The following is an 18,255-nucleotide window of genomic DNA, read 5'->3' as shown; positions in this document are numbered from 1 at the left end:
GATTAGTGTTAGCTGATTGGTGGAGTGAGTGCAGGTGATTGGCAGGGAGGATTATGGGAAGTGTAGTCCGGGAATGACTGGAACCGTGACAATAGCTGTGGTGTGGACTTATAATAATAATAATAACAGAACGATTATTGAAATTGTATAGTGATTGTAATCGTTTCAGTTATTGTCCAGTGTGAACGACCCTTAACAATACATAACGGAACTGCGATATTTCTTCCCTAAATTCATGTCATTGGTTTATCTTAAAATCAACATATCAGACCACAGATTGTCTCTGCTTTTTAAACTACAATACATGAATACATTTTAACATTATTGGAAAATGACAATTTACTTTTTAACAGGTTATTATTGTGCTTATTAATATGAACTGCTTATTATTATTCTGCTATAAATAATATGCTAAAAGGCAAAGAAATCCATAAACTAGAACTGATCATATTAGCGATATAAGCAATGCTTTATGACTGATAAGCTGTGCAGGCAATGATGAAAGCAGGAAGCAGATCTGGTGTGTGGAGAGGGATGATTTGCTGCTTTGACTGGCTCTGCAGCACTCTAAATGAGGGATGGTTTTGGGCGGATGCTCCGGGGCTTCGGTCAGCTTCTTATTTTCCAATTAACTCTCCATTAGCAGAGCCACATGGCCAATGTGTCACTCAAGAGTGGACCGCTCTGGTCTAATAGCAACAATCTCCAGGTGATGTGGTCAGAGATTAGCTGAAGCCACTTTGGTGTGTCAGTACAGTAGCTATTCGCGCACACACACACACATTTAAAGCATTAATGTGGAGTGGTGCTAGTCACATGTTCTGCGGTCTTCCCTGTCTGTCCATTTTAACCAGCCCTCCCCCACCGCACACACTCGGTTACTCAAGTTGCCACAGCAACACCATGGTGTCACCATCACTAGAGCAACAAGATGCTCGCTGGTTATTGAATACCTCTACCGCAGCGATTCAGGCCTCAAACTGAGGTCTAATAAAGCAACTGCATGTCATTAATCTCTTTTATTGCACTCTAAACACATTTGTACTTCATTGTTTGGGATCCGGAGTTATAAAAATGGGGGCGCGGCAAGGCTAAATGATAGTGTACAGTCAGCAGATTGTTATATAAAAGAAACCTCTTCAGGGTGATACAAGACCACACTGCAAGATGCTTATTATCCAGCTACACAAAATATTAATTTGTTCCCCTCTACCCTGTCGAAATGCCACCATCCACAAGCTCCTGGACCCCCCTCTCGCAGAGCTATTGGCCCCTAAAGATAAAAGTTAGATGGCTATAGTTCGATAGTAAATAAATATATATATATATATATTTTTTTTTTTTTTTTTTTTTTTTATAGGCATATTTATTTATATAGCATGTTTTATAACTTATGCCTCAATTTTATGTAAGATCAGTTCATCTTTCAGCGAAAAACGGTGTTTAATATACAAACTTTTATTTAAAGTCTTTGTGTGTGGAGACTCGCACATAATTTCATACAGTATTTAGCTTCACATTGGGTTTTTATTTTCAGTATTGTATCATATATATAATATGTGTGTATGTGTATATATATATATATATATATATATATATATATATATATATATATATATATATATATATATATATATATATATATATATATATATATATATATATATATATATATATATATATATAGTGCCCACCACAATTATTGGCACCCCTAGAAATTCTTATGAGTAAAATATCTCTGAAGTATATTCCCATTCATATGGAGCATGAAATTGTCCAGCCGAGACTTTCTGTTCCACAGGAGAATAAACATGAGGAAACACAAAGGCCAAATTCCCGTAATCATTCATCACAATGAGAAAAACCAAAGAATATAGTTCTGATGTGCAGCAAAAGATTGTTGAGCTTCACAAAATAGAAAGTGGCTGTAAGAAAATAACTAAAACATTGAAAATCCCCATTTCCACTATTAGTGCAATAATTAAGAAGTTCCAGTTAACTAAAGATGTTACAAATCTGCCTGGAATCTAAATCGTCCTAATGTGAAGTGAGGAGGAGCGTTTGAGTGGACAAAGACTCTCCAAGGATCACAGCTGGAGAATTGCAGAGATTAGTTGAGTCTTGAGTCTCAGAAAACCTAAAAAAATGATCAAACAGCACCTACATCCCCACAAGTTTTTAGGGAGGGTTTCAAGAAAAATCCTCTGCTCTCAACCAGAAACAATCTCCAGCATATTCAGTTGTCAGACACAACTGGAACTTCAAACGGGACCGGCTTCTATGGTCAGATGAAACAAAAAAATTAGCTTTTTGGCAGCAAACCCACCAGATGGGTTTGGTGCACACATGGATAAAAAGTACCCCATGCCCACGGTTAAATATACTGTTGGATCTTTTGTGGGCCTATTTTTCTGCTGGAGGTCCTGGACATCTTGTTCAGATACATGGTATCATGGATTCTATCAAATACTAACAGATAAAAAATCAAACCTGACCGCTTCTGCTAGAAATCCAATAATGGGCTGTGGTTGGATCTTCCATCAGGACAATGATCCAAAACAAACATCAAAACCAACACAAAAATGGGTCACTGAACACAAAATGAAGCTTCTGACATGGCCATACCAGTCCCCTGACCTGAACCCTAAAGAAAATGAGTGGAGTGAACTGAAGAGAAGAAACACCAACATTTAGCTGGGAATCTGAAGGATCTGGAGAGATTCTGTATGAAGGAATGGTCTCTGATCTCTCCTCAGGTGTTCTTCAAACTCATCAGGCATTATAGGTGAAGACTCAGAGCTGTTATCTTGGCAAAAGGAGCTTGCAAAACGTTTTGAATATAAGGGTGCCAATAATTGTGGCCAATGTGTTTTGGAGAAAAACATTTATTTCATAATGTGACCCCCCCACACACTTTCAATTCTTTTCCTTCAATGAAAGGTTATAATTTCGTGAATTTTTTGAATGAAAGATCAAAAGGATAAACAATGCAGATTTTTCACAGCTGCTTTTGCTCATAATTACTAAGGGTGCCAATAATTGTGGAGGGCACTGTATATGTGTGTGTGTATATGTGTGTGTATATATATGTATATATACTAATTTTTAATTGTTTAATGTTTTTGAAAGAAGTCTCTTATGCTCATCATTATAAATAATTGAGCACCAAAACAGCACATTAGAATGATTTCTGAAGGTTCATGTGACACTGAAGTCTGGAGTAATGATAAAAATTCAGTTTTCAGAACACATATATATATATATGTGTATATATGTGTATATATGTATATATATATATATATATATATATATATATATATATATAAGATATATATAAGATTATATATGTATGTAAGATTGTTTGGTTTTTGAAATAAGTTTTTCTGTTCACCAAGGCTGCTTTCAAGCCTATTTGATCGAAAATACATTAATGAAAGTAATATTGCGAAATATTATTATGATTTAAAATAACTGTTTTGTATATGTTTTTATTCCTGTGATGGCAAAGCTGAATTTTTAGTTGAAAACTGAATTTTTATCATTACTCCAGACTTCAGTGTCACATGAACCTTCAGAAATCATTCTAATGTGCTGTTTTGGTGCTCAATTATTTATAATGATGAGCATAAGAGACTTCTTTCAAAAACATTAAACAATTAAAAATTAGCATCACATGTTTATTTTATATATAAAATACTAGTTGATTAGTTGCTCATCCCTATTAAATACATGGAAATGAAGTTAATATTATTATATTATATGTAAATTAGCTTAAAGCGAATCGGCCAAGCAACAAGACAAACATTGCAACAGTATAACAATAATTTTAATTTATTTTATATTATTGTTAATTTGCAATTCAAGTTAAGTTTTCTATGGATTCCTTAGCTAACATGTATAGATCTGTGTGTCTCTTACAAGGTTGTTGTTTTTCTGAACTATGATTTTGTTTTCTTGCTTTATAAGTGGAGAGTCCTGAACTTGGAGTCATCTATCAGAAAGTTGCAAGATGGCAATTAACTTGACACCGTTTATTGATGCGAAATACATGTTGCCATGAACAATGGTTAAATATACAGTTTAGCTGATGTTATACAAAAATATGTGCTATTTGTGGTTTCATATGGATTCACTTTATTAATGGCCTCTGAAACTGCACTGAATGATTGCTCTTGGAGCAGAAACGCACAGTTTCATCTCCATAGCATCTGCATAGCTCATCTCAGGTGCAGGGATTTATTTGCTTGTTTATACCGAATGTCCACCGCTGTGGCCAACACTCACACATACAGTGTAAGTGTTAGGCCATTATGGGATCAATGCTTATGTAAATCAGAGAAGATGAGGGCACTGTGGCAGAGACAGCAGACTCATCCATCTCTGATGTGCCTGCAGCTGTGGTGTAGTGTGATGTCCGGGCTGGAGGGAGATTGATGGCTGTGGGGTGTTATTGGCTTACACCCCATGATGGACTCCTTCATCTGTGCACTCAACATTACAGCAGTCCTTCCAGCTCTCCACAGCCTCTGAATGGATCTCAGAAGGGCTTAGTCACAGAAACTGGCTTAAAGGTTATTTTCAACTAGACAGCTTACCCCAAAAAAGTTGCGGCGATACAAACCTTTATGGTTTTCTGCCTTTCATTAAACATAAAACAATAATTGATGAATGTTACAACTGCTTTTCTCCATACAATGAAAGTCAGTGGTGTCCAAAACATCAATAATAATAGACACAATATTTTCTTCTTTTTTTACTCTCCCACATGCTGATCTCCACTAGGGATTTTTCGTCATTTTTCTTTTTCCCCCAAACAGCTCTATTCAGTCTTGGCTTTCTGCTCTAACTTGACAGTGCCCTAAAGCAAGATTTATTTTATTTTTTTGATCTTTTGTGATTTCTTCATTTTCTCAGAGTACAGCAGTGACTCTTGTCACCCTAGAGCTGGTGTTTGGCTGTCAGTGAAAAACTAACAGTGCTTACTGAAAATACTGTGATGTAATCTCTGCCAAAACATACAGTAGCCTTTAAACGTATAGGGTTGGTGAGATTTTTTTTATTCTTTCCAAGAGATTTTCTTCGCTTACCAAAGCTGCATTTATTTAATCAAAAATACAGTAAAAACAGACATATTGTGAAATAGTATTACAATTTAAAATAGCTCTTTTCTATTTGAATATATATATATATATATATATATATATATATATATATATATATATATATATATATATATATATATATATATATAGTTGTAATTTATTCCTGTGATGGCAAAGCTGACTTTTTAGTATCATTACTCCAGTTTTCAGTGTCACATGATCCTTCAGAAATCATTCTAATATGCTGATTTGTTGCTCAAGAAACATTTCTTATTAATATCAACACAAAAAAACAGTTGTGCTGCTTAATAGTTTTGAGGAAACCATTATTATTATTTTTTTTGATGAATAGACAGTTCAAAAGAAAGAGTTTACTTGAAATATTTTGTAACATTTATAAACATCTTTACTGTCACTTTAGATCAGTTTAATGTCCTTGCTGAATTAAAGTATTAAAGGTGATTCAAAAATTGAATTTACCTCGGCATAGTTAAATAACAAGAGTTCAGTACATGGAAAAGACATACAGTGAGTCTCAAACTCCATTGTTTCCTCCTTCTTATATAAATGTCATTTGTTTAAAAGACCTCCGAAGAACAGGCGAATCTCAACATAACACCGACTGTTACGTAACAGTCAGGCTCTTTAATATGTACGCCCCAATATTTGCATATGCCAGCCCATGTTCCCAACATTATGAAAGGCATTAGACAAGGGCAGAATGTCTGGATCTGTGCACAGCTGAATCATCAGACTAGGTAAGCAAGCAAGAACAATAGCAAAAAAAATGTCAGATGGAGCAATAATAACTGACATGATCCATGATATCATGATATTTTTAGTGATATTTGTAAATTGTCTTTCTAAATGTTTCGTTAGCTTGTTGCTAATGTACTGTTAAATGTGGTTAAAGTTACCATCGTTTCTTACTGTATTCACAGAGACAAGAGAGCCATCGCTATTTTCATTTTTAAACACTTGCAGTCTGTATAATTCATAAACACAACTTCATTCTTTATAAATCTTTCCAACAGTGTAGCATTAGCCATTAGCCATGGAGCTTAGCCTCAAACTCATTCAGAATCAAATGTAAACATCAAAATAAACACTGTACTTACGTGATTAGACGTGCTGCATGACGAACACTTTGTAAAGATCCATTTTGAGGGTTATATTAGCTGTTTGAACTTTTTTAATGTTGTTTAAGGCAAGCAGGAGCTCTTAGGGTGTGGAGCACGAGATTTAAAGGGCCAGCAGCCCTGAATCGGCTCATTTCTAATTATGCCCCAAAATAGGCAGTTAAAAAAATGAATTAAAAAAAATCTATGGGGTATTTTGAGCTGAAACTTCACAGACACATTCAGGGGACACCTTAGACTTATATTACATCTTTTAAAAAAAAGTTCTAGGGCACCTTTAATTTCCTTCAAAAAAAAGAAAATCTTGCTGACCCCAACTGTTTGAACAGTAGTGTAATTACAGAGATTTTGAAAAAAAAAAAAAAAAGTTTTTCAAGAGTAAGAGGAATAGCTGTTGTTGATGGGCTGAGTGGCCTGCACGACGGATGATGCAATAACTCTAATCTGAGATGTTCCTGCTCTCGTGTTACTCATTCTTTTTGTTTGTGAGATTGATCTTTTTTTAATACTCTGAGGTGAGTCTTTTGGGATGACACATGCTCTGTCCCTGTCATTGTGTGTGTTGTCTTCATTGACTGAATGGCCTGGTGGGTTCGAGAGGGCTTTGTGACTGCTGCTGGCCCTCCTGCACTGTTGTAGATGAGCAGCCAGGTCATCCTTTTAAGATGCTGTATGGAGAAGTATATGAACTCACAAACACTTAGAAACACCCGCTGACAGGCACAGTCATAATCCCTTTTGTGTCTCTCGTTTCTTTCTTAAGACCAGACAATGTAAGTATAGGATTTTTAGAGGGTTATATGAGGACAAAATGAGTGAAGGTCTAGTCACGGCAAGTCTGAACTTTTGAAAAAAAAAAAAAAATAATAATAATTTTTTTTTTTTGGAGACTTTTGTCTTAAATTCATGTAATTTTTTGGGAGAATGTCCAAGAAAAATTGCAAATTGGTGTAAATACTGTTGCTAAATTGTAAGAAAATGTGTGCAAATGAATGCTCGTGTCATTTGTTTACATCAGGCTTAACTTTATCTTATGTTTAGTGAGCATTTTTGTCATATTCACTTTTGATCTTGTGTGTGAACGTGTTTGTTATTGCTCATCTCTCTCTCAGGAGGACCCAGAGCACAGGACAGGAGGCCCTCAGGAGGCAGGGCTCCTCTGCCGGCCGAGCACCTCAGCCACTCTCAGCACAGGCCATCAAGCACATATGGGTCCGCACAGCCCTCTTTGAGAAAGTCCTGGACAATGTTGTGCAGTATATTGTGGATAACGCAAGGTAATTATAATTCCTGTATTGAAATTCATTGAGCTTATTATGATTTATTTATACACTAATAATTTAATAACACTGTAATCTTTAATCTCAAAATGAATATCCTTTTTTTTGTGTGTGATTGGAGCATTTCTAGTCTTTCATCAATATTGGGGCACAGGCTATCAAAAAGTGTGCCTACTGTATATTTTGATACATGATATTATTTTTTTTTTTTTTTTGATACTGTTTTGGAGATAAATGGAGAAAGATAGTCTGCAGAGAAAGATAGTCATTTACAAAATTTAGAAGACATAGTTTTGCCTGTTTTGTTTCCTACAGTACAATGGATTGTATGTAAATATCGACCTCATCCAGTGCTCTTTTTGTTTTGTCTTTTAAAATATCCTGCTACTATATAGGCCTATATGTATCTATATTACATTGTCACTTAACTATTGCATTTTATTATTGTCCATTTTAAGTTTGCTGTATCACTATTATTATTACTATTTTATTATTTATTATTATTATTTATTTTCATTATCGTTTGTACTATTACTGTTTAATTATCATCATCTAAGGCAGTTTGTTCGGGGGTGGTTGGGAAGGTGTTTAAAATGTAAAAAATACAATCTCCGTACAAACAATAGCATTTGTCTTTGGAATAAAAATAGAGAAAAAATATCCTGTTACTATTTCAGTGTGAGAAACCGCTGCACACGATTCTGTGCGTATGGTGAACAGACCAAATAAATCAGATTTGCGAGCCATGTTAGACCTTTATGTAAACCTGTTTGATCTATTAGATCAAAAGAGATATTCATTCACAAATCTGTCATCAATTGTTCTGATTTTAAACAGCTGATAGCTGATAAACTGTCCTGCCTAATTATTCCTGCCATAGAAAGAAATAGTTCAAAATAGAAAGAATATTACGCGGTTCTGAATTCAGCAAGAGAGAATGATTCTCATGTCGGTATCCAGTATATTACTATGGAAGCTTGTTTCCGCCACTGAATAAAAAATAAAAAATTAATAGCAACTTTTTATCTCGCAATTCAAACATTGCAACAATTGCAAGTTATAAAGTCAGAATTGTGAGATATAAACGCACAATTGCGAGTTATGTAGTCAGAATTGCGAGTTATAAACTCACAATTTCGAGTTATGTTTTCAGAATTGCGAGTTATAAACTCACAATTTCTAGTTATGTAGTCAGAATTGCGAGTTATAAACTCACAATTTCGAGTTATGTTTTCAGAATTGCGAGTTATAAACTCACAATTTCGAGTTATGTTTTCAGAATTGCGAGTTATAAACTCACAATTTCGAGTTATGGTTTCAGAATTGCGAGTTATAAACTCACAATTTCGAGTTATGGTTTCAGAATTGCGAGTTATAAACTCACAATTTCTAGTTATGTAGTCAGAATTGCGAGTTATAAACTCACAATTTCTAGTTATGTAGTCAGAATTGCGAGTTATAAACTCACAATTTCGAGTTATGTTTTCAGAATTGCGAGTTATAAACTCACAATTTCGAGTTATGGTTTCAGAATTGCGAGTTATAAACTCACAATTTCGAGTTATGGTTTCAGAATTGCGAGTTATAAACTCACAATTTCTAGTTATGTAGTCAGAATTGCGAGTTATAAACTCTCAATTTCTAGTTATGTAGTCAGAATTGCGAGTTATAAACTCACAATTTCTAGTTATGTTTTCAGAGTTGTGAGTTATAAACTCACAATTTCGAGTTATGTTTTCAGAGTTGCGAGTTATAAACTCACAATTTCGAGTTATATTTTCAGAATTGCGAGTTATAAACTCACAATTTCGAGTTATGTAGTCAGAATTTCGAGTTATGTTTTCAGAGTTGCGAGTTATAAACTCACAATTTCGAGTTATGTTTTCAGAATTGCGAGTTATAAACTCACAATTTCGAGTTATGTTTTCAGAGTTGCGAGTTATAAACTCACAATTTCGAGTTATGGTTTCAGAATTGCGAGTTATAAACTCACAATTTCTAGTTATGTAGTCAGAATTGCAAGTTATAAACTCACAATTTCTAGTTATGTAGTCAGAATTGCGAGTTATAAACTCACAATTTCTAGTTATGTTTTCAGAGTTGCGAGTTATAAACTCACAATTTCGAGTTATGTTTTCAGTTGCGAGTTATAAACTCACAATTTCGAGTTATGTTTTCAGAATTGCGAGTTATAAACTCACAATTTCGAGTTATGTTTTCAGAGTTGCGAGTTATAAACTCACAATTTCGAGTTATATTTTCAGAATTGCGAGTTATAAACTCACAATTTCGAGTTATGTAGTCAGAATTTCGAGTTATGTTTTCAGAGTTGCGAGTTATAAACTCACAATTTCGAGTTATGTTTTCAGAATTGCGAGTTATAAACTCACAATTTCGAGTTATGTTTTCAGAGTTGCGAGTTATAAACTCACAATTTCGAGTTATGTAGTCAGAATTGCGAGTTATAAACTCGCAATTCTAACTTTATTTCTCGCAATTGTGAGTTTATATCTCGCAATTCTGACATAACTTGCAATTGCAAGTTTATATTTCACAATTCTGAGAAAAGTCATGTAAACTTACAATTGTGAGAAAAAAGTCAGATTTGTGAGATGAAAAGTCGCAATTGTGGCGGAAACAAGCTTCCATATATTACGGAGCCCCGCACATGACATGCGGGGGAAAAATAAGTATATCATGGCCACTAACTAACGATTTACTATTACATCAACACGTTTTTCTCATTTTAAGCAAATCGTGTTGCTGATATAATAATTCATTCCCTTGTTTTACTAAATCATTGTCACATTGTAATACTTCAGTCCCTTGTTCTAGTAAAATCAAATTGAGAGAACGAATTAGTACAACATGGCAATGATTTACTAAAACTAAAATTCGTGGGAATGAATTCTTGAACTAAAACGAAGGATTGAATAAGTAAATCCTCACGTCATGTGCGGGGTACTGTACATATTAAATGTTTTGTTTTTAGTAATTCATTTTTAATTTATTTAGACATAATGGTATCGAATTTTAATATCAACCATTTATCAGATATTGGCCATAACATGAAAATAATTATCAGCTTAATGATTTCAGCCAGAGTTTTAATATCTGTGCATGCTAATTACATATTTATATATTACATATATTAAATAATAGTGGCCACATAACATGAATTGCTCATCTTTCTTATTCATCTTATTATTTGCTAGACATTTCTTTTTTGTCCATAGTGATTGTTTGGACTGTCATATGGAGCTCATGAAATAATAATGGGTTATTTGTTCAGCCTTTGAAAGAGGTCACTGGTTATTGACATACACGTTTTGTGTGTTTGCTGTTGGTGTTTGTCTGCAGTAAGTATTATGAAAGGGAGGCCCTCATGCACGACTCTGTGTTTGGCCCTATACTGGCGGCACTGCTGGGTAAGTGCATCTGATGCAGAAAACACACTCTAGCTTCTCATAATGCAGATAATAGAGATTTATAGACCATTGTTCATTGAACTTGTTAATTGAAAAGAGATACAACAAAGTAAAAAACAACTGCATTCAAATAGTGTTAGCATTTCATTATTTTATTATGATTCACTCTGGCATTTTTTTTATCACATAATTTGTTTTGTGTGAAATCAATATTTTTTCATCTATAGTTGGGCCTTGCGCTCTAGAGTACACTAAACTCAAGACGTCAGATCATTTCTGGACGGACCCGTCGGCCAATGAGCTGGTCCAGCGGCATCGCATCCACGGGGCCCACAGGGGCCAGGAGGTGTCGCCGGGACGCAGGCCTGCGCTTGGGGTGAAAAAATCATACATATGGGGTGATTAGTAATATAACAGTAAACTGCATAAATATCTCATATTCACTGTACTTTCCTCAGATCCGAAAGCGCCAGTCCTCAGGAAGCATGTCTGAGGATAAGTTTGCAGCCTCGGCGAGAGAGTATGTCGAATCCCTGCACCAAAACTCACGTGTTCACTTGCTCTACGGAAAGAACAATGTACTCGTTCAACCGGTAAGACTGTACACACACAGATGCAAATTCACTTAGAGGAAAACTAGTTTGATTTGCATCTACATTTCTTTTGATTGTTGTAACAAAATGGATTGATTTGTAGATCAATGTATATCATCTAATCAATACAGTGGTGCTCAAAGACTGCTGGTTACAGGAAGTGAGCCACAATGCTGTACTGTAGCTAGAAAAGATCATTGATCTCCACTGGTCAAAATTTGTTGTTCCCTTGTGTAATGAATGGTCAGATGGTTCCGGCTCCCTTAATCCCTGGCATTTTTTTGTTCTGCTGACTTCCTGGCTGATAGTTGTGAACTGGAAAAGGCAGACTGGATTAGCCATTACACCACATTAGATTTGTCATCAAATGAGTCAGGCATGGACTGGATGTGTGCATGAGTGTCTGTGAGATTTGCAACAGTGACTGATATAACTGGGCACAGAAAGTGCTGGGTCTGGCGAAGAGTTGAAGAAATCAATAGTGTAAACAACCCTTGCCAAAAGGATTGCAGTGATTCAGGTCTAATTGGATTTCTGTGTGAAACCTGATGCATTTCGCAGTTCTCATCATCACAGTAAATCGTCAGAGACGTTTTATTTATGTCACTCTGTTGCTTATATCACTCCGTTTTCTTTCATTCATTCAGTAATCTGACATCTTTTTTTTTTTTCAAATTTTCTTGTATGTTAACTTATAATCAGAGAAAAGTATGTAAGGCTGCTGATTTTACTGGTTATTTTTAGGGAAGCCGCTGTGTTTTATTGAATAGACTTTGTGCTTTGCAGAAGAAGGACATGGAGGTGCTGCGTGGTTACCTGTCCCTTCATCAGACGGCAGAAACACTCACGCTGAAGTGGACGCCCAATCAGCTAATCAATGGCACTCTGGGAGACTGTGACCTGGAGAAGAGGTAAAATATGCTGTATACACACACAGGGAATCAGGGAAATTATGTCATCAGGTAAAATGGGCCGGAAGAGCTTGAAATGATTTGAAATGGCCAATCGCTGCAAATAATTTTGCCACTACTCTACTTGACATGTAGAAACTGATTTGATTGTGGTCTAAGATTTTTAGGCTGGGCAGAGCAATTACGTTTATGGAGGATTTACAGGAAAAGCACAAGATGAGTGTCCTGATATGATGATTGATGGTTTGTAATGATAAGGTTGAAGAAATGTGTTGTGGTATCAGGAATGAGATTCCTTGTTGATTTTATGGAAAAAGACTATTTAGATACTGATCTATTTTAATAGAACAGGGGAGAATTTTCACTCTCTGCCTCTTTCTCTCTTTCTTTTATCAACCTCAATCACACTTTAGTATTTATTGGGACTACGCTTTGACTGTGCCTTTAAGACAGATCGTCTGCATTCATTGTCACCAGCGCCGTGAGTCCCCTTCCTATACCTTTGGCATATTGTTCTAAGCTATATTATATTATATTATATTATATTATATTATATTATATTATATTATTATATTATATTATATTATATTATATTATATTATATTATATTATATTATATTATATTATATTATATTATATTATATATATATATATATATATATATTATATTATATTATATTATATAAATAGTTGTAAGAACAATCTATGTATTAAAATTTTTTTAAGTTTTAACCTAAAATTACAAGGTAGGATAAATCTAGTTATTGGTTTAATTCATATAATATGAATGTTGAAACATTTATTTCATTTTAATATAAGTACAATCTATGTATCACAAATCTATTTAGCTAAAATGTATATTGTCTAACCTAAAATAACTAGGTAGACAAAGTTTAAATATATATTTAATTCACAAAATTTGAATGAATTCACAGAATTATATTATATTATATTATATTAAATTATATTATATTATATTATATTATATTATATTATATTATATTATATTATATTATATTATATTATATTATATTATAGATATTTTAACATTTGACACATTGTTAGCTTCAATGTAGCACATCTTTTCAGTATGAATTACTGATTTAATTCACATTATATAATATAATATAATACAATATTATAGATTTTTAACATTTGACAGATTGTTAGCTTCAATGTAGCAAATATCTTTTCAGTATCAATTATTATATTATATTATATATATATATATATATATATATATATATATATATATTATATTATATTATATTATATTATATTATATTATATTATATTATATTATATTATATTATATTATATTATATTATATTATATTATATTATATTATATTATATTATATTATATTATATTTTTTCAAACCACTATGCAGGGATGCACATGTGTTATATTATATTATATTATTTTTTTTTTTTAAAGTATTAATATGAATTTCTCTTAGCGGACTGTGGTGGTACTCTGGTGTTAGTAAGTCAGGATGGGATCCAGCGGCCTCCTCTGCACTTCCCACCTGGGGGTCACCTGCTGGCTTTCTTGTCCTGTTTGGAGACGGGTCTACTGCCCCGGGGTCAGCTGGAGCCCCCCCTCTGGTCCCAGAGGGGTAAGGTGAGTGTTTTACTGCAGCAAACATCATGTAGCAGGACGTTTAGATGTGTCAGCAGCATTTGAAACTTCCACACTCATTCATTCTTGTTGATCCGCCTTTTTCTGCATTCTAGCTTTTTGCCAAGTAATTTCATGTTCTTTATTTGGAGTAAGGACATGAGTTTGAATATGGCTCTGTGTGTTTGCTTAACAGGGCAAAGTCTTCCCTAAACTTCGTAAGAGAAACAGCACGTCCCGTTTAGTGGATCAGGACGGGGATGGAGAGGAGCAAATCGCTGCAGACTATGTGTTTCGCATCGTTTATCCGGGGCACCGCCATGACTCAAGTGAGTTTCTGCAGAAATGTGCCTCTCCTCTTCACATTTGTATGTCCGTCCATCTGTCCGTCCAACTACAGTGACCCCAAAAGCATTAAGCACTTAAAAGCCATGCATAAAATGCATTATTATTAAAATATCATTTTAAGTGTGACTTAAAAGTGTCCAAAAGTACATTTTTGGGGCCATTGTACATCTTAAACCCTTTAAGTACTCACGCTTCCTGTTCAGCCAGACTTGATTTCCCGGATGTGTGAACACTGAACAGGGCTGCATCAGACACCATCCCCGCATATCATTGTTGTCTGTCTGTTTTGTTCTCACTTTTCTCTTGAACATAACAGCCGTTGTGGAGGCTGCTGGAAGGGACGTGAGTATTCAACGCAGCCTTTAGATTTTCAACTGTGACTGTTACTGGGATGACACTGCTCCTTTTTATATCTGTGTATGTATGCGCTGCAAAAAATTAATTTTCAAGTCAGTGTTTTTGTCTGTTTTCCAGTTAAAATATCGAAACATTCTTAAAAGAATCTCCATTTACTCAAGAAGCAAAATTGATTGATATTAAGACTTGTTTGCAGAGAACATATCTGAAATTTCTTAAAATAAATCTATTTTTTTTTATTAACAAGAAATAAGAACAATGTAGAGTCTGACTTTTGGTTTGCTATTGGTTGATCTCATGTGAGTGACAGGTTGCCCCGCCCTCACGCTAGTAAACACATCATCAGAGAAGAGATGTTGTTTCAAGGAGGGGAAGTTATTTTGGTAAAGATTACGAGGCACATGATTAAAAAAAAAAAAGATGTGCATGTATAAATCATTTATAATAAATACGGCAACATTCCATAACAAAACAAGAATTTTAATGTAAAATGTAAGCTTAAAATTAGGCTTAAAACAAGAAGAACAAAAATTAAATTCAAGTCTTAAAGTCTTATCTTATGCCATTTCTCTTGTTTTGAGGATGTTTAGATATTTTACTACAGAACAAGACAAAAGTTCTGATTGAAAAAACTATATTTTTTTGCAGTGTGTGTGAGTGGATTGTGACTTTGCTTCAGAGGCGGGTGCTAAACTGTGTTCTTTTATTGCCCAAGCAGTCACTATAAACTACCACCACACCACGGGCAGTCGTGCGCCCTCTCTGGACGACGATGAGGAGGAGGAAGATAGACTTCACGCTATGATCTCTATGATCTGCTCACGGAACCTCACAGATCCTAATGTCATGAAAGGTTTTTATCACCAGTGGCCCACTTCATTCTCCCTTCCTCCTTTCATACTTCCTCTCCTCCTACTTTTCTTTCCATCCCAACTGTTACCTGGCCCCCACAAGCAGCAACCCAGCAGTGCGGCCGGTTGTCGGTCAGTGAGGGCAGATTGAGACACAGTTGGCGCCTCAGGCGTCACGGTTTCCTTGTCACTCTTTAAGTTGTTGGCCTGATCTGTATGCTTGTAGCTATGGTAATATATTTGCGGCTAGGACAAAACCTAAATCAAGTTGCACATAACCTCGAGCGTGTGTGGCACACATGCATTTCATTGATATAAAATATGCAAACAAAAATCTGTAGTACTTTAAATAGATGTTGGCTAAATGAAAAGTAGCTAAACACCACAAGATCATTCTGTGCTAGTGATGGGAAAGAACTTCAGAGTGTGTAGTAAGATAGTATGGCAGTGTTGGGGCAGAATACTATATCATGAATTGGTCTTTAATGCCATGACTCATATGTTGTGTATTAAAAGCATTTAAATGTAGCATATAGCTTCATGGCCTCAAAGGTGCCGTAAGAGACATTTCACTGCTTTCCTCCAAGCCTATTTTATTTTATTTTATTTTATTTTATTTTATTTTATTTTATTTTATTTTATTTTATTTTATTTTATTTTATTTTATTTTATATAAATCTTTTTTTTGTTAAAATATCTGTAGTTCTAACCTAAAATGACTAATAATGCTAATTATTGGTTTTGATTTAATTTACATAATATGAATGTTGAAACACTTATTTATTTATTTTTTTTGTAAGAACAATCTATGTATTACAATTTTTTTTAAGTTTTAACCTAAAATTACAAGGTAGGATAAATCTAGTTATTGATTTAATTCATATAATGTGAATGTTGAAACATTTATTTTATTTTAATACAAGTACAATCTATGTATCACAAATCTATTTAGCTAAAATGTATATTGTCTAACCTAAAATAACTAGGTAGACAACGTTTAAATATATATTTAATTCACAAAATTTGAATGAATTCACAGAATTATATTATATTATATTATATTATATTATATTTTAGATATTTTAACATTTGACATATTGTTAGCTTCAATGTAGCACATCTTTTCAGTAAGAATTACTGATTTAATTCACATAATATAATATAATATAATATATATATATATATATAATATAATATAATATAATATAATATAATATAATATAATATAATAGATTTTTAACATTTGACAGATTGTTAGCTTCAATGTAGCAAATATCTTTTCAGTATCAATTATTGATTTAATTCACATATATTATATTATATTATATTATATTATATTATATTATATTATATTATATTATATTATATTGGGTTTGCAAGCAAAGTTTACACGTATATGTGTGTGTGGTCAGTACAGTGCACATCTCTCCCCTTGACTCACTCTCCTCCACTGTCGTCACTCTTTTCCCTCCACGCCTCCGTTGCCGCGGGTTACCTATGCTAACCTTTTTCACAGTCAGGAGAGCTTCCACTGCCATGCCACGTTGTTACACTACTACTCTGCCTTTGTTCTTTTTCCTTCTCGGACACACACACACACACACACAGACAAATCCTGACTGACCTAGGTGGTATGATTTTGGCATTAAATGGCGGTTGTGGAGTACAGACTCCTCACCTGAGCGATCTCCTCCTCTCTGCACTGTTGGGCCTGACTGTGGTGGCCAGGCAGCAATGCTTCCAATGATTTGCTCTGTTTTCCTTTTGCACTCTTTGGTTGACATGAGTAAGACCTCATGAGAAGTCTTGGTTATTTTTGGGTTCTGTATCTTTATTTGGTTTCACTGCCAAATGCTCAAGGGCTTTGCATGTCGAATTTGCACATGTTGTGTATTATATTTTCTTTTTTCTTTTTTTAATCTTTGCGGCGAATGTGCTCCACTGCTTACTTGTCAGAACTGTGTCTCCTTCCTCCCTCTTCTGAATTCTTTCTTTTCCTCTTTGATTTGAGTTGTTGTTGTTTTGATGTTCCTCTTGTGTTGAGCCGGTTTTCTGCAATGCTGTTCACTGTAATTCTTCACTAACTGCAGTCACCTTTCATTATATCAGTTAGGTCCTGTGGGGTTCTGGTGTAGTAGACACACGAATCGTTCTGTGAACGCGTCGCCCATTCAATCATAGCCTTATCAAAGTCCTATAGCTCACGTGAAACTTTTAGGGACAGATATTGAATACGTGCTCTCCGTCCATTTTTGTTATTTTGGTTACAACCAGGGAAGTTACTGTGTATAGCAGGTCACCAGCTCCAACCTGAAGAATTAAGGTGAAGAGCATTTACGTTTACTATCGACTCTTTTGGTTCAGTTCAATCACATTTTATACAACTACGCACAGTATACATTTCTCTTCTTTATTTGTCTTTATTTTTGTCATGGTTCAATCTGATGCATCCAGCATGGTAGGAATGGTTACTGTCTGTCCTTCTATATTCCTCTCCAAGCTCTACCAGTGCCTGGCTTGATTTGTGACACTGTGATTGATTGATCGATTGATTGGCAGGTCTCCTGGCATGGCATCCCCGCATCGTTTTACACCTTTTCCTTCTGTTCATTCATAGATGCATGTT

At 34.5% G+C, this 18,255-nt stretch overlaps 1 protein-coding gene across 6 annotated transcripts in view; it reads left to right on the top strand.

Annotated features, from left to right (window-relative positions):
* Positions 1–18,255, top strand: part of sgsm2 (small G protein signaling modulator 2) — a 60,479-nt gene that overhangs the window by 32,520 nt on the left and 9,704 nt on the right. For 2 of the 6 annotated variants that reach the window (XM_048160477.1, XM_048160478.1), the window contains exons 4-12: positions 7,354–7,518; positions 10,882–10,949; positions 11,177–11,325; positions 11,408–11,542; positions 12,329–12,453; positions 12,867–12,934; positions 13,913–14,076; positions 14,270–14,402; positions 15,494–15,631. In XM_048160477.1, coding sequence (XP_048016434.1) covers positions 7,354–7,518; positions 10,882–10,949; positions 11,177–11,325; positions 11,408–11,542; positions 12,329–12,453; positions 12,867–12,934; positions 13,913–14,076; positions 14,270–14,402; positions 15,494–15,631 — 1,145 coding nt within the window. The remainder of the gene's footprint in view (positions 1–7,353; positions 7,519–10,881; positions 10,950–11,176; positions 11,326–11,407; positions 11,543–12,328; positions 12,454–12,866; positions 12,935–13,912; positions 14,077–14,269; positions 14,403–15,493; positions 15,632–18,255) is intronic. The other 4 variants (XM_048160480.1, XM_048160479.1, XM_048160482.1 and 1 more) reach the window with 2 other exon arrangements.

The sequence above is a fragment of the Megalobrama amblycephala genome, linkage group LG16 (assembly GCF_018812025.1).
Source record: "Megalobrama amblycephala isolate DHTTF-2021 linkage group LG16, ASM1881202v1, whole genome shotgun sequence".
NCBI classification, from domain to species: domain Eukaryota; kingdom Metazoa; phylum Chordata; class Actinopteri; order Cypriniformes; family Xenocyprididae; genus Megalobrama; species Megalobrama amblycephala.
The sequence above is the reverse complement of the archived record's forward strand: the minus strand, read 5'-3'. Positions and strand labels throughout refer to the sequence as shown.